The following is a 21,055-nucleotide window of genomic DNA, read 5'->3' as shown; positions in this document are numbered from 1 at the left end:
AGAACACCCTTCTTAAATAAAGCGTCCCCGTTACCTCCAACTGGAGAGTGACCCATCTGGTATTGACTTCGTTGGTTACAAATTTTGTGTATTTTTCTCTTAAGAACCGGGAATATAAGGAATTACAGGAGTGGAGATTATTATTATTATTATTATTATTATTATTATCTGAGACTTCCAGGTAGTCAAGGTCAAGAACTCATCGAGGGTAGAGACTATAAATCACCCAAACCAGCTATCCTACCTTCCCTTAAATTAATTCACACTAGATGAGCTTACTACCCACACAATAGTAAATTATTCCACTCACTCACTCAACGCTCTCTAGGAAAAACCAAGCTCTACCACTTTCTTGATTGTGTGTGAACACTTAACTTCCATGGATGTTTCCGTATTCTCTCCCCACCTTCCACATAACGAAAAATTTCATCAATTGATATCCTATAACATCCATTCAAAAGTTTATCAACCTTTATCTTATCACCACATCTTTCTCCTCTTAACCATGGTCTGTAATCCACATACTGGCAATCTATCCTCATTATCTAAATCCGATAATCCTAATATAATCTTTATAACTCTTCTTTGCACCCATTCCACAACTTCTTTATCCCCTTTGGAACCCTGGAGACCACATCCGTGCACAGAAATCCAGTTGTGGTCTTCCCAAAGCGTAATAAAGAGGCAGAATGACTTATTTTTACATATGAAGTTTCGCCTCAGTATCGCAATTATCCTATGTGTTGTATTTGCAACTTTTGCTATGTGACCATTGAAGCTTAAATTCCTATCCAGTAATACTACAAGATCCCTTGCCTCCAGTATCGTGTAGCATAACCCCACTAATATAATATGCCGCTGGAACTCTGATCGCGCCAAAGTGCATAACTTTACACTTACTAACATTAAACCGATAGCCATTTTCGTTTGCCCAGATTTCCAGTCTATTCAAATCATTTTGTATTTGCTGAATATCACTAGAATCAGTGATTATCCTGCCTATCTTCGCATCACCGGCCAACAATTGCACATCTGATGTTAGATCCTGCCTGATGTCATTAATGCATATAATTGAAGAATAATCGTCCAAGGCTGAACCCTGAGGTACACCAATGGTCTTCTTGAATCTGGCAAATTCACAACCACTGTATAACATTTTTTGTTATCTGTCTCTCAACCATCCTCTTATCCAATTCAAGAGTTTATATTCTAATCTCGTATTCTCTAGTTTATGCAGCAGCCTCTCGTGTAGTATCCTAACAAATGCATTGTAAAAAAACCAACATTATCATAATCCATCCATTCCTTTATCAAACTCGGGCGTAACATTGTTATAAAATATGAGAAAATTCTAAAACATGGCGTTCCTTTAGTAGACCTATGCTATTCTTTGCAGAGTATAACATGTTTGTGTACCCATTTCTGAATACGAATTCTTCCCAACTTCTCTAAAATTTTCACTACCACTCCAGAGATACTGGTAGGTCGGTAGTTGTTCAAAAACACATATGTTTTTCCACAACATATGCTTTTGCACTACCTTGTACAACGAAATTATTTTACATTCCTTCCATTCCTGTGGTATCATTCCTGAGCTGAGAATCAAGTTATACAATTGTGTCAAACGCCTAGCCAATTGGGCTGAACATTTCTTTAGCACACGAGCGGATATTCCGTAATCTTTCAGAAAAGGTTACATGCTAAACTACAAAGCAGGAAATTATGAGCAACTGAGGAGTATACTGAGTTCAGTGGAATGGGATCGGTTGCTAGATGGGGAAACATATCGGCAGCATGGGGAGCATTTAAATAATACTTAAATGATGCGATAACAGAGTGTTTCCGAGAGTTCAAAGATTAAATAGGGTAGGAGTTAAATGAATATGTAATATTATTAAGCAAGAGACTCGTGAGAAAATGAAGATGAGGAAGGAATACCGTTTGCATAAGGATGATGTCCGTTATGAACGTTATAAGCAGAAAGCTAGAATAGTCACAACTTTTGTACGGAAAGCAAAGTCTGAGGATGAAAAAGACTGGCTCTGCTTGCGAAAGACAACGCACAAGAATTTCATCGATATGTGGCAAGTAAAAGAAAGAAGGAATATGAAAGAACAACTCTTCTAAATGCAGTTAGCGTGAGGGTTGCAGACGCAGAAGAGGTTTTTGAACTAATGAGTACCCATTTTGTTAAAAGCTATCAATCTAGTGAACACAACATTGATCTCACTGCTACCTATTCACCGGATGAAGAAACTCAGGTGTATTAGGGCTAATTATTAGCGCTCTTGCAGAAACTGAATAAGATTTCAACAATAGAGACTGATGCGATATCAGCACGTGTGCTAAAAGAGTGTTCAGCTGATTATCTATTTCTTTGACAAGGCTGTTTAATATGCGTCTCAGAACAGAGAAGATTCAACAGGAATGGAAGTAATGTATGATAATTCCATTGCACGTGGTTGATATCAAGACTGATATATCTCATTATTGACCAGTTATTATCTCAGGAGTGGTGGTGAAGATTTGGGAAAAAGTGATCAGGGCTCGCATTCAGAAATGGGTCGAGAGTGAATCTGTACTTTGCAACGAGCAACATGGGTTTACTAGAGAAGTTCACGTGTTAGGAACTTGTTCACATTCTATAAAAATATTACCATTGAACTAGACAATGGATACACCATGATACTGTTCGATTTTGTTGATGCTTTTGACAGAACACGACATGGTATATTGTTGCATAAATTGGAGAATATGGGTTTGGATTATAGAATATTCGCATTCGTAATGGGATGGTTGACTGACAGATATCAAAATGTGGTATACAGGGGATGTGATTCTGCAAGATTTGAGGTAACAAATCGTGTACACAACGACCAGTGCTTGGTCCGCTGTCATTCAATCTATACACTAATGATATTGGGAAGGATTTGACAAACGACATACAGCTATTTGTGATGATGACAAAATCGGTATGTATATCAGGAATGCTGCTGATAAAAACACGCTAATTTTGGAATGCACTTTCAGAATGATTTGAGTAGGCTGAGATTGTTGGCACGGAATAATGGATGTCAGTTTCAATGTCAGTAAATGTACAGTCATTCACTTCGGCATGATTACATACATATGTCGTATTATATTGGTAGGATTATGCTTGAAGAATCTGATGAGGCTAGAGATCTTGGATTGTTAGTAGATTGGAAGTTCAGGATCCATGCAGAAAAGATTGAAAATACAACTCAAGTGAATGTTGAAAGGAACGTTCAAAGATAATGATGCCATTTTGTCTCTCTAGGAAGCCTTGATACGACCTCACTTGGACTATTATGCGCAGATCTGGCCTAATGGTTTCCGTGGTGATTGTGATATATCGGACGGAGTGCAAAGGAGAGTGTTAAAATGATCTCAGGATTGTGGAATACTGATTACGAAGACAGACTGAGAATTAGTAGACTGCAGACACTAGCAAACAGGAGAAGGTGGGATTGAGACTTACCAATTTCTGATAGGTTCATACTGGATTTCAAATGATGGAATTTTTCAATTTATAGAGTGGAAAAAGGGCAAGAGGACATATTGGAAGACAAGAATGAATGCCGCTAAGAAGCGGGGTGAGTAATACCTTTTTCTCTTATAGGATACTGGGTGATTAGAGTGGAGTACCATTGGATGTTGTGAGTGCAAGCAGTGCGAATGAATTGAAGAATAAGTATGATAGCTGGTGTGTATAGCATGCGGTCTCCATCGATGAGTTTCTGGATCTCTGAATGTCTCTCTTAATAATAATAATAATAATAATAATAATAATAATAATAATAATAATAATAATAATAATAATAATAATAATAATAATAACAATCCATTTGTCCATATAGACGAATTCTTATCCAGGTTATGCAACAGCTCTTCAACCTCACTGTCATGACCTCTTACTGTTCATCCAATGTAGCAGTAGCACAGTGCACCCTGGTTGATATATCTTAGCAAAGTGAGCACTCATTAACGGAACAATCTCATCAGCTTCAGTTAATGAGTGCTCACTTTGCTAAGATATATCATCCAGGGTGCACTGTGCTACTATAAAGTTATTCTTCCACATTCATTCTTTCTTTTGCTTGCGGCATAACGATAAAATTCTTTTGGATTGCCTTTGGGAAATCCAAAAGGCATGGCCAATTTCTTTTCATACTTTAGGCATTTCATACTTTAGGAATTTAAGCATGGCCAATTTCTTTTCATACTTCGATTTAACGTTTCTCACAATACTGGTTACTTTTCTGGCCGACACTTTATACAGGGTGGCCATAAAAAAAACTTTTCCTCTTTGGAGGCATCGGTAGCTAAAACCAATAGACGGAATGATACCAAATTTTATATTGAAAATTTTGAAGGCATGGAAAGATAATTTCCGCGAAAAAATGTAGTACCAAAAGGCGACGATAGGGGAAATTGTGGCGCTAGAGGAGAAGAAAACAAGCGGATAATTACATTAAAGGCAGATAAAATGGAATAATAACATTTCGACGGTGTTATTATTCCATTTTAAGCAACAGTTGCGCCACTCATTCCAGCTGGCTATGTGACGCGTTACAATGATAATAATAATAATAATAATTAAACTAAAACAACAACTTGCGAGAGACACAAAAAATAATATAGTGATTGAACTCAGGAAATCATGTTTTGTTAATCAGAATCAGGATCCTCTGGACGAGATACACCATTTTCAATGTGCTGACCTTTCTTGTGTACAACAAATTGTATCCGTTGTGCGACATGCTCAACAGCTGAGTGTAAGGAGTCGGATTGGATGTTCATACACAACGGATTTCAAGTTATGAAGGCAGGTTATGAAGCCTTCTAAATTCACGAAGGGCTGCTACGGCATTGCACTGTTTAAGGTAAAACAACTTAACAGGTAAAGCACGCTGAGGCAAGGTAGGTCCATATTGAGCACAATTCGTCAGTCATTCGAATAACTGCCTGAACGTTCCCAATCCCTTTTTTAAGTGGAATTGATGGCACTGCTCTCACGTACGCACAGTGAAATTTCCATAATCCTTTTTACCTGCGTTTACTGCAAATATTTGACTACTTTCTGCTACGCCAGCGCCAAAATTTCTCCTATCGGCGACTTGCGGTACTAAATTTGTACAAACTTCTAATATGAATTGTAATAATTCATTTTAAATAGATTTTTATGTCCCTTTAAACGCCGAATTGTTATCTAAATATATTTGCAAAGGAGTATCAAAAATTGCAATGAAATTTATTAACCCCTTAAATATTCCTGGTATTTCAGAAGAATCCATTCATTATGTCCCCGAAGGGATAATTCAAATTCGTCGCAAAATTTTATACAATCAATTCTTTTCTACAATATTTCTCGTTTTTTCTTAATTTCTTCATTATGTTTCAATTTTGGTGTTCTATAAACCTCGCCAAGTTGTTCGGAAATATTAACGTGTCCTGATAATGAAAACGCAATAAAATTTTCCATGTGTTTTCGAGAATTTTGATGCCTTTCACATTTTTCTTTTATTCTGTTTATATTTGTAAAACCACTTTGCGTCCATACAGTATCGCCTGATAATAATATCTGCAGAAGGACGACCTTTACTTTTTATTTCTATTTTTTCATTTAACGATAATTGAGAAAATATAATTAGTTTTATGTGTTCAACAGTGACACAGATGGAAGATAACAAGCAGATGAAACACAGCAATCATAAAAAGTAACGACTACACATTTGCTTACCAACCTTTTTCATCAAAAAAAAAGTAAATTAAATTACTCACTCCATATTATTATATAAATACGTCAGAAATTTCGATAACACTCTTATTCGAATTCCAGTAACATTAACATTAAGTTAACATTAAAAAACACAATGAATTTGTGATTTTTGTGTAACACGTCTTAAATCAGTACTGCGCATTTTAATTTTTCACTTATCGTACACTGTTCTAATTGTATGTTATTCTGTAAACCTATTTTTCATATACAATACCCTTGTTTACAATAGTAGAATGATGCTATTTACATTTCGTTGTTAGATAATTAAAAGTATAAACTGTTTGTGAACCTGTTACTTCTGTAAATAACAAAATCAATAACGAAAAATTTGTAAATTCGATTAATTAATCATTTTCCCTCCCATACACCAGTGCGTTTTAATGACTGACTGAGAAAATCAGAGAAACGAACATCTATAAACAGTAATAACACTAGTCAATATTAAGAAATGCATAATGTGATTCTTCAATCTACTCAAATCTAGTAGCTTTTCATTACTTTCATGTTAATAAGGCACCCGACATTCATAGCAGGAATGGCAGACTTATTTTGGTTGCATACTCGAAGGATTTATTCATTTATACCTTATAATTATTACTTTCTCAGTCAAAGTATTTTATGAGATTCAAAAATCACTCTTATATATATATATATATATTTATTTATTTATTTATTTATTTTATAGGCAATGGACGTATCAATTAAATATTAACGATATGCGGACTGTTTCACCTGAAGTAAGTACACAAAGTAGTAACTTGGCTTCTATATTTATAGTTTAGAGCATGTGTATGTGGAAGTCGTATTAATTCAGTGAGATGAAAATGCATATAACAAATTCTAAAAAAATCTTCTTAAACAGCATTGGGTTACTCGAAACGATTCAACGATGACTTCTAAGGCTGGAACAGGCCATGCTTGGCCTAAATCCTTGATATGCATGATGATGATGATGAATATTCTGTGAAAACGAATATAAAACTTGTCAAAGAAAATTTTTTATTCAGAACCGAAATATCACGCAGAAGAAGGGCTAACAAGAAGATTAGACCCTAAGAAAGAACGGCAATTTCTTTTTCAGTGGTTCTAACATGCACTCATGCGTCATGAGCGTCCAGTCCTTTGCGTAAAGGTATCTCGAGGATTAATTTGTCAGCCCTGTGCCTATAAATTTTTATACTTGCCATTTTGCCTGTTTGCAAAAACAAAATAAAACAGGAGATTCTAGTGAGGAAATCTCTTCTATCTCGGTATGAAACAGCTACCTTACGTTCCATGTAGTACGTGAAGAACCTACTAGGTTCTTCACATACTAGATGCAATCGAACTTAGGTCTTTCCAAACAAAGAGCTTTGGCTATACTGTCTGAGCTACGGAGGTTAGATATTGTTTCTTCATATTTTCAACTCATTAGTAAAACATCCAGGAGTATTGCACAAAATAGATACCTGAATGAAATGTTTGAGAGTACTTCATTCAAATGAAAACCATCTTTCTGCAAAACAGTTCTGACTACATAAGCTCGTGTAGTCTTGGAGAGTTCTCAAAGTCCGTTCTCTTTGCATGAACAGCACAGGATGCACATACTAATGGTTCATTGGCCAACTGCCATTTACGGAATACTACTAGCAAGAAGAAATGCTGTGCTGCCTGTGAGCACATGAAAGGCAGAAATAGTACTTTGGGTTATTATTGTCCGATAATCCGAATCCTAGTTCTTTCATCCGACGAAAACAGAATGAACGGACATATTGATTTCCAGTCAAAATGAACTCTTCATAGACAGCATAGTAGAAGTGCATTAGGCATCATTTAGGAAGGTTATATACAGGTATATTCTTCAATTATATTGATTGTCAGAATATAACATATTTCATCGTTTAATAAATCGATAATTATATAGAATATTTTAATATAATTAATGCAGTCTGCCTTCTCTGAAACTTCATCAAGGGAATATCATAGCCCTCAACTGCGCTGTTCGGCTGGCGCTTACAGCGTCGAAATGTTATTATTCCATTTTATCTGCCTTTGATGTAATTATCCGCTTGTTTTCGGATCCACCAGCGCTAAAATCTCCCCTATTGGCGACGTTTGGTACTGAATCTTTTGAAATTGTGTAGCGCAGTAGCAACGTCTGTTACTGTCTCTTCTTGCACTGCTTTCCATCCTCTGCCAGGTCAAACTCCTAGTGATCCAGTTTCTTCAAACTTCTTAATCAAAGCTCTCAGTGCTACAGCAGACATAGGACCTGTACGCAGGTTATGAAGCCTTCTTAATTCCCGAAGGGCCGCTACGGCATTGCCCTGTTTAAGGTAAAACAACTTAACAAGTAAAACACGCTGAGGCAAGGTAGGACGCATATTGAGCACAATTCGTCAGTCATCCGAATAACTGCCTGAACGTTTCCAATCCCTTTTTAAGTGGACGTTGTGGCGCTGCTGTCAGGTAAAATTTGCATAATCCTTTTTACCAGCGTTTACTGCAAATATTTGACTGCTCTTGGCTCGGCCAGCGCCAAAATTTCTCACATCGGCGACTTTTGGTAATAAATCTTTTTTTTTTCCAGGAATTCTTCTCCCCATGCCTTCGAAAGTCTGAATATAATGAGACGTTCGGTGGAGCCTCAATGGAATGAGACCAAATATAAAATTTGGTCTCATTCAGTTTATTGGATTTAGCTATAGATGCCTCCAAAGAGGGAAAGTTATTTTATGGCCACCCTGTGTGTGTGTGTGTGTGTGTGTGTGTGTGTGTGTGTGTGTGTGTGTGTGTGTGTGTGTGTGTGTGTGTGTGTGTGTGTGTGTGTGTGTGTGTGTGTGTGTGTGTGTGTGTGTGTGTGTGTGTGTGTGTGTGTGTGTACATATACACAGTACTTTCCAAATTAAGAACCTCCGTACCTCAGTCGGGTATAGACAAAACCCTTTGGTCGCAATGACCTGGGATCGATTCCCGTCAGTGACGTAAGGAACTTTTATCTGGTGTCTTTCGAAGAAAGGTAAGTTATCCGGTATATCATACGTAGGAAGGGTTTGTTTTTCACCCGGAATCTCGGGTTCTCCACATTTACAGACATAGGACACACCGGGAAACACAGGGCTAGCCACCTTATACTCCCGCCGGGTAGGCTTAGAAGGGATAAGGATAGCTCCATGACAGGCCACTAAGCCAAATACATGAGGAAAAAAAGCATAAGAATCTCCCAGCACTTCTCCAATTGTCCTGAAGTTGAAGCGTCTACACCAGAACTGACTCCAATCCTACAGCCAGGAAATTGACATATATTCAACACATTCCCAAGAACATTCCCGATCTTTGAGTTTCTTATTCGGTTTTAAAACAACAATGTGGGATTTAATATCCCCTTAATTTAAATAATGTTTGTTAATATTTTATCCTTGCCTGACCTCTGGTGAGGAAAAAATACACAACACTTCATAGACAATATTAGAAACATCACACTCAAATACAATGGTTTATTAGTCAGCTTTGACGTCAATGCACTTTTCACTAATGTCCCGATCAATGATAATATTCTTCTCTTATAAAACATCTTCAGAAACCAGATGCTACCATCAACGCTGGTAGGCCTAAGCAGCTATACCGCGTGAAATGGGAGAAATTGGAAAATTAGGCTGTGAGGAAGAATTTTGCAGATGACATTTCCTCCAGGTTCAAAGAGATTCCCAAGCATACTGCAGATGTTGAGGAGGAATGGAAGCTGTTCAAAACAGCTTTCACTGCCTCTGCACTCTCATGGTGTGGCAGAAAGCGGCTCGGCGTGGCAACGGGCAGTGAGAAAAGGACACCTTGGTGGAAACAAGAAGTCCGAAAAACTGTCCCGGCAAAAAAGGAGGCATACCTAACATGGCTTAGAGTCAGATCACCTGAGATGCGTTTGTGGTATTCTGAGGCACGAAAAGCTGCTGCTAAGGCAGTAACGACAGCAAAGCAGAAGGCTTGGGAATCCTTTGGAGAAAGATTAGACTCATCCTATGCAAATGAAAACAAAATATTCTGGCAGACCATCCGCCGCCTTCGAGGAAGGAAATCGTGCACAGCAAGGGCAATTAAGGCCTCTGATGGTGCACTTTTAACAACCGAGAAGGATATCCTCCACAGATGGAGGGAATACTTTGAGAGCCTTCTTAACCCGGGTGGCCCAGCAGTTGTGGACATCCAAGAGGTGCAGATTGGGGCAATGACTAGTCTCACAGCAGAAGAGGTCCATTCAGCAATAAAATCGCTAAAATCGGGCAAGGCTGCTGGCGATGATGAAATTCGGCCCGAAATGCTAAAAGCCTTAAATCGAGACGGTGTCCTCTGGCTGACTCGAGTGTGTCAGGCTGCTTGGATATCTGGGCGAGCACCAAAGCAATGGCAGACAGGCATAATAATACCAGTCTTTTAGAAGGGAGACCAGAAGGATTGCAGTAACTATCGTGGCATCTCTCTGCTCAGCCTGCCTGGGAAAGTGTATGCTAAGTGCTTGGAAAGACGATGCAGGAGCATAGTTGAGTCAAAGTTCCAGGAAGAATAATGTGGCTTTCGTCCTGGTAGGAGCACAACTGACCAAATCTTCACTTTAAGGCAAGTCTTTGAGAAATCTTGGGAATATGCCAAGAATGTCTACACATGTTTTGTGGACTTGGAGAAGGCATATGACCGGGTTCCTCGGGATAAGCTTTGCCAAGTAGTACAGGAGTATGGAGTGGATGGTCAACTATTAGCTGCCATCAAGTCCCTGTATGAATGGCCAGAGTTTTGTGTCAGGGTAAACAGCACAAAGTCTGAACCTTTCACAGTCTCCGTTGGCTTCCGCCAAGGGTGTGTTCTCTCACCCCTCCTTTTCATAATATTTATGGACTAGATTGATAGGCACAGCTGAGGCAGTGAGTGTGTCAGAATTGGAAAATGTAGCATTGGACGTCTGCTTTTTGCAGGTGACCTAGTTCTGCTTAGCTCTTCCACAGATGACCTCCAGCGGACCCTGGATAAGTTTGTAGCTGTTTGTGCAGACGCCGGAACGAAGATCAGTGTGGCCAAAACTGCGACATTTGTGGTCTCAAGACAACCATCCTAGTGCACTCTAAATGTAAGTGGAGTCCCAATGAGATAGGTGGAGAAGTTTAAATACCTTGGGTCCATATTCTCGGATGATGGAAAATGGGACGTAGAGCTAGATACTCGAATTGGCTTAGCAAGCTCAATATTGCAGGAGCTTGGCCGTTCGGTAGTATTGAAGCGGGAGTTAAGCCAGAAGGCAAAGTTGGCTGTCTTCAATACAGTCTATGTCCCCATTCTCACCTATGGTCAAGAGAGTTGGGTAATGACCGAAAGAATGCAGACACGAATCCAAGCGGCTGAAATGAGGTTCCTTCGAGGGGTTGCGGGGCTGACAAAACTCGACAGAGTCAGAAGCTCTCAATTCGGGAAACCCTCAATACTCAACCGCTGCTTCTCCGTGTTGAGAGATAACAGTTACGCTGGTACGGGCACCTGCTCAGAATGCCACAAGAGAGGCTCCCTCAGCAGGCCCTCTTTGCCAAGCCAGAGGGTGGGGGGGGGCCACGTGGAAGGCCAAGGACTCGCTGGATAGATTATATCCAACACCTTGGGTGGACACGTTTGGGAATCCCACCAGAACACCTGAACTTGGTGGCAGAGGATCGTGACCATTGGAAGTTCCTCTTGCAGCTGTTGCCCCCACAATCCAATTAGGAAGAGTGGGCCTTGAAGATGTATGTATGTATGTGTATGTATAAAACATATTTCCGCCTGATATCACGGCTCTCTTTTCCCACGTACTTTGGTCCGGGTATTTCACGTGGCAAAATATTTTTTAACCTTCAAAAAGAAAGTATGGCTCACCATTTTCTCCCTTATAGCTAACTTTTACACAGACGACTTCGAGGAACGAGTTCTAGATTCGGCCAACCTAAAACCCAAAATCTGGCTCAGATATGTTGATGCTTTTTTTGTCCATGAGGCCTGCAGCCGAGAAACATTAAATGCATTCCAGCCGCCTAAAAAACAACACAAATGTACCTATATAATTCACTATCGAAATCGAAAATTACAATAACTCTCTTCATTTTATAGACAAACCTGTCACACGTCTTCCCTTTAGCTGCCTCTCCTTCGCTGTGTACAGCAAACCCACACACAGGTCAACACATCCATAAAAATTCATACACAAAAATACATCACAAAAACTAGGAGTCATCAGCACCCTCAAACAGAGTCCTAACAATTTGCTCCAATGAACAAACTTTGAACTAAGAATTAGAAATCATTAACCAAACATTTGTAAAACAAAATTGCTACAGTAAAAAAAAAATACTTCACAAGATTCTCCATAAAAATGTCATTAAAAGCAATAAAGATTATAATAATGCCATAGCCATACCCTACTAGGGGAATTTAAGAAAAAAGAATAGATAGATCACTAGTAAATATAACATCAAGACAAATTTCAAATCCTGCGGAAAAATTAACAAATTTACTTAGCTCCTCCAAAGATCCTCTCCCATACCTAGCGCTCCCAGGGGTTTACAAAATACAATGTATTTTGCAAACCTCTACATGTAACCTACCTTATATACAGGAAACAATGACTCACCATCCCAATCAGAAAAGATTAATACAAACGCCACATTAAATATCTCCAGTATGGTAAAGCAGGCTTAATCAGAACACGTACTTCAAACATGCTGCAGAATTGAGTAGAAAGGCACTAGGTCACTATACCACAACAACACCTGGTTTGAAAGAAAATTCGAAGAAGCTTGTTAAATACTCAAATCTCATCCAAATCTGAACAACAATGATGGTTTAATTGTTCCACGAATGTGGAGGACCCTTCTTTAAATATACCAACCAGAACAACCCCAGACAGAAGAAAATCTTAATGCGAAAGGACTGTAGAAATTTTTTAATGTAGTTCGGTTTTTTATCTCACCAGAGGTCAGGCCAGGATAAGTGATCAACAAACATTTAGATACGTTTTTCGTTTATATAATGCAGCGGCATGTAGCTTGTATATTGTACAAATATGTGCTTTCCTGGCGAATGACCTCCATACAGAGGTTGTAACGTCGATTGTTACTTGCTTAATGTTAAGAAAAGTAATTATTCTGACACGTGTGTTGTGTCTCCAGAAATTCTTTATTATGAATGCTGACTACCGTGTAACTTTAAAAGAAAGAAATGTTTTCACATGTTGAAAAGAATTTGTTTTTCTTTCAGGTTGTATTTTTCTTTGATTAATACCATGATGTCGTGTCCTCTTTCGTTTGCTTTACATAAGGTAGTTATTAATGTTCTACGCATACGTTTCTGTGTCATTTATTTCACCTTTGGTCAAGATTATTACGCCTATGTTTGTCAAAGTGTAGTTGAGCAGTGTTATCAATGTAAACTAGTATTTCTTGATACTGCTTATGTTTGTGTCTATGATGGTGAAGTCAGTATTTCTAGGAATGTTTTCTCTCAATTTCTTCGAAGAATCAAATAATAGAAAATTTGTATTTTCTGTCTGGATATCTTCGCCCAGATTTCAGGTCTCCATGCTATATTTTTTAGAAGAAATTTTTAATCTTGCTCTTAAGAATAGGGAGATCTAATGTGCTAGTGGAAGACTGCTTTTTGAGCTGGGAGTTGCTGTTCACTTACGATTGTTGTGTTTGGCTTTGTTTTCTTGCTTGCGATGGTTGGTGGCGATCTCTCTTTATTTTTTGTGGTAGTCGATTAACATAGATGATGTTAATGGTTCTCACTAGAATGCATGTTGGTACCAATCAAATGCACTATGGGGGGCTTAAATCTTCTTTCTTTTCTTTTAGATTCCCCTGTTTGATTTGTTTGCATGCATTTTTCTGGTATATGCTCGATTTCGAACTTCTAAGTGTTTACCTCTTTTCGCAATTCTTTATTTTTGCGCTTGGAGTTTTCTTCCGCTTTTATCCCTACCATTATGCCCGCTTTTATGTATCGCATATTTCCATACATATCATGTAATGTTCGTACTCCGCGAAAATTTTGTTATTTTGTTACATGAGAGTAACACTCACATGGAATATAAGTTTATTTATTTTTTTCATAGTTTCGTTTAGAGTAATACTATTTAGAATATCGCCATTTATCCCTGGGTTAATGTCGGTTTGTCGCCTCTTTCGTCTAGGCTTTGTTGCTTTTTTGTATGTTTCTGAGACATAATAAGAGATATAGAATTTAATTGTTATATTTTATTATAATATATTATAATACTATATAACATATATACGTAAATAATATAGTATATATAACATATATACATAAATAATATATAAATACACACACACACACACACACACACACACACACACACACACACACACACACACACACACACACACACACACACACACACACACACACTAATTGATCGAAAAGTATCCGGACAATTTTCGAGTTGGTGCCCGGAAAAAGTATCCTCACACCAACTCGAAACTGTAATCAGACTCTTTCGGTGACACACTTTCCAACAGTGGACATTAATATGGGGTGGGGGTCCACCGTTTTCTTCTACGACAATTCTAACTGTACCGGGGAGTCTTTCTACCGGATGTCGGAACGTCTCAGAAGGAATGGAAGTCCATTCTTCCTGAAGAGCTGCAGCAGAGCAGTTCGTGATGTGGGTCGTTGGGTTCTGAAGCTAAGTCGGCATTCTAATTATACATTCCAAATGTGTTCTATGGGATTCAGATCAGGGCTCTGGGCCGGTAATCTATTTATGGAACGTTATGTCTGCAAACTCTTCCATCACAGAACTTGCTTTCTGGCAGGTAGCATTGTCATGCTGATAAGGTCACTATTCATCACCAAATTGATCTTCTACTGTAGACAGTACCCAACTGGTCAAAATGTTGTGGTACCCTTCCGCATTTAGATTTCCATGTAGTGTTACGATAGGGCCAAGTCCATTCCACGGAAAGCATCCCCACTCTGTAACACCATCTCCTCCAAATTTCACTGTTCGCAATACGCATGCTTGCAGGATCATCGTTCTTAAGGCATTCGCCAAACACAGACTCTCTGATCGGACTAACATATGGAAAAGCGTGATTCATCGCTACAAATCACACGTTTCCATTTGTCCACTGCCCAGTGTCGTCGCACTTTTCTCCAATGCAGGCAGCGCTTCGCGTTCTTAGGAGAAATATTTGGTTTACGGGCAGCTACTCTACCACGGAACCCCATTATGCTTAACTGTCGACGCACAGTCATGATGCTGGCTGGACAGTTAGTAGCACTGCGAAACTTCAGGCCAATTATTTCACTCGATATCTAGTGATTAAAAAAAACACCTTCTTGACCACTCGACGGTCCCTGTCTCATTAAACATCGCCTACCTGACCGTGGTTTTGTTGTGGTTGTGCCTTCACGTTTCTACTTCACAATCTCGTCACCAACTGTTGACTTGCGCAAATTAAGGAGGAATGAAATGTCTCTGACAGATTTCTTACTGATGTGGCACCAATAATTAGTCTACGTTCGAAATCACTGAGCTACCTTGACCTACCCATTCTGCTCGTACTTCTTATCACTGAAAAATGCACTGCCTCCTTTTATGCCGGTCACAGAACGCAGAACGCAGAACGATACTGGCTTGATGGGGGAAGCATAAATACTTTTCATATTCCCCTTTGTCTGAGAAGGAAAGTTCTTTGAGTGGAGAATTATTGAGCTTTAAGCTCGCCCTACAAGGGCAGCGAGATTAGTTGTGTTCAGCTTAGCATAGAATTGACTTAGGTCTTTTGTATTTGCAGAATTCTGCTTCATTGTAGTCTGAAGCTTGCTTGATTAGCGGGTTCGGATGATTATTTGACTTGATGAATAAACTTTACTGCTAGGTCATGGAGAAGGGATCTGATATAGGGAATGTTGACTTCTCTGTGAATCTGGGAGTTTCTGATAAACTATGGGGCATCTAAATTCATTCTCATGCATTTGTTCTGTATTCTCTGCAGCTTTTGAATATTTGTATTCGAAGTATGGCTCCATGCAGGAGATGCGTAAGTGATGACTGGGCGTATTACCATCCTGTATATGAGTAGTTTGTTCTGAATGTCCAGTTTACTTTTCTGTTGATCACTGGTTAAAGCTGCGCAATTACTTTGGATGTCTTAGCTTATGTATTTTATATGACTGGTGAATTGTATTTTTTGTCGAGCATTACGCCGAGATATTTGACAGCACTCTGCCATGGGATCTTAACTCCTAGTAGATGTATATCTTCCTTGGTCTGAAACTTCTTTCTAGTTAACAGTATGGCTGAACTCTTCTCTGGGTTTTCTTGGAACCTCCAGTCCATCAAACATTTCGCTAATGTCTGAATACTGTTTTGGAGTCTTTTGATGGCTAGTTTGGGGCTGAGAGATCTTGCTAATAATGCCTTTTGAGGGATATCAGCTATGTAGATAGAAAATAGCAGGCCAGGATAAAAGGGGGGGGGCAGGAGTGAGCCCTGCGGTACACCTTCCAGGACCTTGCGTCTGCTTGACACAGTTTCATTTACTTTGACTTGCATGAATCTGTCTATGAAGTATGAGTGAATTATTTTTACTAGATTAGTTGGTATGTTGAATGTAATGAGCTTGTAGAGAAGACCCTGATGTCGCACCTTAGGAAAAGCCTTCGCAGCATCTACAAAGACTGCAGCTGTGTGGAGATTCCAATTGAAGCCTTTGGTGATGAATTCGACCAGTCTGTGAGTCTGCTGTACGGTAGCGTGGTTTTTTCTGAATCCGAACTGCTCGTTAGGAATTATACCTAGTTTATCCGTTTCTGATTGAAACCTTGTAAGAATGACTTTTTCCGCAATCTTTCCAAGGTTTGACAGAAGACTGATAGGTCTTCTATCTGATAGGTCTTCTAGCTTTCGGGGAGTTGGATGTTCTTTCCAATCGTTTTCATTGGCGTAATATCGGTTATCTTCCATGTTAAGGGAAAATGCTTGAGTCTGAGGATGGCAATGATCATGTTGACTAGATGCACAATGGCTTTTCTGGGGAGTAGTTTGAATATGTATTTTGTAATTCCATCTGGACCTGCAGCCTTATTGTTGTTCAGGTGGGTTATGATATTTATAACTTCTGCTGGAGAAGTGGGTGTGACAGGTTCTGGATCATCCTTCTGTTGTGTTATGGCCTGCTTGACTCGGCGGTGAATCTTGTAGATAAGATTGATGTTCACATTTTCATAAGAGGGGTTACATTGAGTTTCCAAGCTGTCTACCAGAGTCTATGCTTTTCCTTCTCAGTATCGGCTATTCCCTTCTTGGTCTGAATTGGGGGTAAAAGTTGTCTTTTAGTGCGGAAAGTTCTCAGGAACTTCCAAATGGAGTTGCCGGTTCTTTTAAGAACTGGGCGATGGATTGAGTCCTTGACTCTTTATCCCGGCATCTGTGTGGATGGAGTGTTATTGAGCTTTGCCGGTAAGTGACGTCGTAGTGATATCTAGATCTCAGTTTCAAAATAAAGAAGGGTGTCCGAATACTTTTGATCAGATAGTGTATATTATATAAATAAATATTATATAAATATGATAAATATTATATAATATATACGTAAATAATATATTATGAATAACATATATACAGAAATAATATATATAAAATATATATATATATATATTTATATATATATTATATATATAAGATATTATTATATATTATTATAATTATAATATAGTTATAATTATAATATTATATTAGAATATATTATATTATAATAATATTATAATTAAAGTATATTTATAATATATTATAAATATATTATTAACTGTTATATTTAATATATTATAATTATTATTAATTGGGGTGTAGGTAAGTGGTAGAGCATTCGACTGCAGACTGAGGACACCGCTGACTTTCTTTCTCTGGTGTTGGCTTTATTTCGTTTGAACTTCATTCTAGAGGAGAGCATGTATGAATTCTGTAGCCAATACTACGGGTTTCGAATCTGAGGGTTCGAATCCCGTTATAGTCATGGATGTTTCCGATTGTCTGCGAAAATATTAGTGGTGTTGGTGGGTAGTAAATGACGTTGCTGTAGATGATGCGGTTCGCTGTAGTTGCTGGATTGAGGGATGCACACGGAGAGTTGTAAAGTAGTTGCCTTCCCTCCATGAGTCTGGACTTCTTTCTGGTGTTAGATAATAAAAATAAATAAATAATAACATTACTATGGTTTAGATATTCTAGTAATAGACATAATAAAAGCTAATATCATTTTAAAGAAGTATCTAAAATGATAAAAAAAACTTTAACAAATTTTTTCTCTGAATTTATCAAGAACAATATCGCATTTAATGATACCGAAAATTTTCAGAACCGTAATAAGCGAATAAAAGATGAAGTTTCCAAATATTATACTTTTTATCACAAGTAGTAATTTCCGTGTGTGAGAATGTGTCCGTTATACTCTGTTTTGGAAATATATTGAATAAGAGTAATTGACATAATTTATATTTTTGTCAGGATGGCACTGTATTGAGTTTCTATATGAAGAGATATGTGGAAGAGCATTATTACACACCAAAGTATCACGTAAGTATTCTTGTTTCCTTTTTTTTTTTTTTTTTGAGTAATTTAGATAGACGTCAAATCCACTTTGTTTAGGCTCAGACAGGGAATTATTTTAAAACGTATTATTTACTGTTAACACGACACATTCTAAAACAGAGAAAGGAAACTTATTTTTGCATATATATATATATATATTTTTTTTTTTTTGCAAAGTGATACTGTTCGTTGTGCGATCAGGTCATCATATTAGTTTTCAACAATGTGTAGAGGAAATTGAAGCATCCCTTAAATGTTTGAATATCAGCACATTTTCAAAGCAGATATTACACTTTAACTAGAAATAACGGATTTCGTTTGTACTCGTGCCTAATGGAATTTACTATCGTGCATAAATGAATAAATAAATTCACGGGTTGACTTCGATACTGTTTAGATTTCCACAAATGAGGGACTAATGCTAGAGGAAAAAACCTAACTAAATAATATACGAACTGATTCGATTATTTATTCGTATTTCAGAGTAATTAAATAATGGATGATAAACCAGTACATTGAAAAACTTTGGACACCTCCATTTATTGTCTAATACAGATAACTAAAACCAATCCCAGCAAGGTAAGGAGGATGGCGCAAAATGATTTCGGCTAATATAATACTGGAAATGGTGTGTTGTATATATAGAGTTAACTTACTTATAGGTAAGCGATATCTCGCCGGCATTTAATGTCGTTAATCGGGATGATTGCAGAATAGTTAAAACATCCCAGATAATTCTAGCTGACCGTTAATCAAATATACAAAAACGATAGTAAACGAAAGGAATTCAAGAAACTGGTAAGCCACCCTTGGTCGCTATACATTTTGTCAAACCATTCGTTTTTTTATTATTTAATTAAGACATCAATATCTAAACATTCCTTATTACGTCGGCTTAAATTAATTTAATTTTAGCAATCAGGATTTCTTTCTATTTATTTTCGATTTATAAATATATATCACTGTTTATTTCAAAAGAAGTCTGCTAATAACTTCTATTTTGTGTATTAGGAAAGGCTGTTAAAGATTTAACATTTGGAGAGTTAGGGGAACTCATTCTACCTCGTTATACAATCAAATTATTGGCCTAAGATTGTTGCTACTTTTAAGTGGCGTAGAATTGCCTCTAGCTATCGCCTAAAACAAAGGTAATATAGGATTGAAAGTAATATATGATGGATCCTAAGGTCAATTTCGTTGAGTTTTCTATACCAAAAAACCCAAATTTCAGATAAAAAAGATAGATCCAGTAACAAACTTAACGGTCGAAGGCAGGTTTAGAGGTTACAAGTTTTTCTAGTCGGCAACTAGAATAAAATCCTAATATCTTTCTTCCAGCAGGCTAGCGCTATGGATACAAAAGCTATTACTACAGGGCTACACAGACCTCAAATCGAATTTAATTATTTATTTATAATTTGAATTATTTCATTTAATAACTGTAATTTTAGTAGTATTTGGATTGTTTAATTATTATATTAATATTAAAGTATCGTTTTAAAACCACATTATTATTATTCTCTAATGTGCAGAATAAAATGTCTAGTAATTATTCGTTTGGATGAAAATGGTTTAATCAAACAGAAAAGTCACGTCGTTGTCCAACGTGAAAGAGAGACTCGAACTCATAATTTATTTTATTTTCCTTTGCTGAAATACTTAACGAATTCTGTACTATCCTAGATATATTCTAATTAGGTGTTCTGTAACTAATATTCAATAATATTTTCCTTAATGTTTTTTCTTATATTCAAAAGATATGTACCAATTAGTTATCATGTCACAATTTGCTTCTTTCTTTCTTTCTCTTTTTTTTACTTCTGTTTCCAGCCTGTTGAACTCTTTACCAACATTGGGGGACTCATTGGAATATGGCTTGGAGTGTCACTGGTAGCAATTTTCGACCTGTTGGAGAGTTTGTTTTTGATCGCGACTGTATCCTGGTGTCCATTTAAAAGAGTCATCGATAAGGATCGAAATCTCAAAGATGCCGATAAAGATTCCCATGCGTGAAAATGAATGGAATATGATTATCATGAATATTTAATCAATAACCTTCGGCGCGTTAAGGTCTCATCGAGGGATGCCGCTATATTGAGCACACCAAGTGGTATAGTTCCTCATATATTCATTCACACTGGATAACTTCAACTGTTACTGTACTTAAAACTTCAACTGTTGAATAGGTCCGCTAATTCTCTTCGAATTAATGGAAAAATCGACCTCTCACCTCTTTTCTACACAGAAACCTAACTTCCAAGAATGACCTTTTGTCCTTTGGCAATCATCCATATAACAAAAAATTCATCAGTTAATAACCTAAATTAAACACCAGTTCAGAAGTTCTGGAGTTCCATTTTTATCGCCATTCAGTTACCAGTCATTTAATGGAAACATGGGTAGTAGATATATTATTTTAAAATAACGGTGTAATACATGAAAAGAAAGAAAATTAGATCTTATCGTATATACTCGTTTATATTTCATTGCATGTAACATGAACATCATTCAAGGAGAAAGCAGAATGTGAAGCTAGAACATTTAAAATATGAACAAAATAATGGAACTTAGCGCATTTGTTTGCTTCTTCCTGTCTCCATTTCAGCAATGGGAGTAGAAGGAAACACTATTATCGTAGGAGAAAGCGGTTA

The 21,055-nt window shown here is 37.5% G+C and overlaps 1 protein-coding gene across 1 annotated transcript in view; it reads left to right on the top strand.

Annotated features, from left to right (window-relative positions):
* The window catches only part of LOC150106158 (epithelial sodium channel subunit gamma-2-like), a 109,410-nt gene extending 88,789 nt beyond the window's left edge, over positions 1-20,621 (top strand). Inside the window, exons 9-11 of the mRNA XM_090394634.1 lie at positions 6,486-6,537; positions 18,321-18,389; positions 20,235-20,621. Coding sequence (XP_090250760.1) covers positions 6,486-6,537; positions 18,321-18,389; positions 20,235-20,417 — 304 coding nt within the window. The 3' untranslated portion in view covers positions 20,418-20,621. The remainder of the gene's footprint in view (positions 1-6,485; positions 6,538-18,320; positions 18,390-20,234) is intronic.
* Positions 20,622-21,055: the final 434 nt, after the last annotated feature.

Source organism: Typopeltis vanoorti, chromosome 6 (genome assembly GCF_054136105.1).
Source record: "Typopeltis vanoorti isolate ZY-2024b chromosome 6, IOZ_Tvanoo_1.0, whole genome shotgun sequence".
Lineage (NCBI taxonomy): Eukaryota > Metazoa > Arthropoda > Arachnida > Uropygi > Thelyphonidae > Typopeltis > Typopeltis vanoorti.
This window is presented reverse-complemented; position numbering and strand designations above follow the sequence as displayed.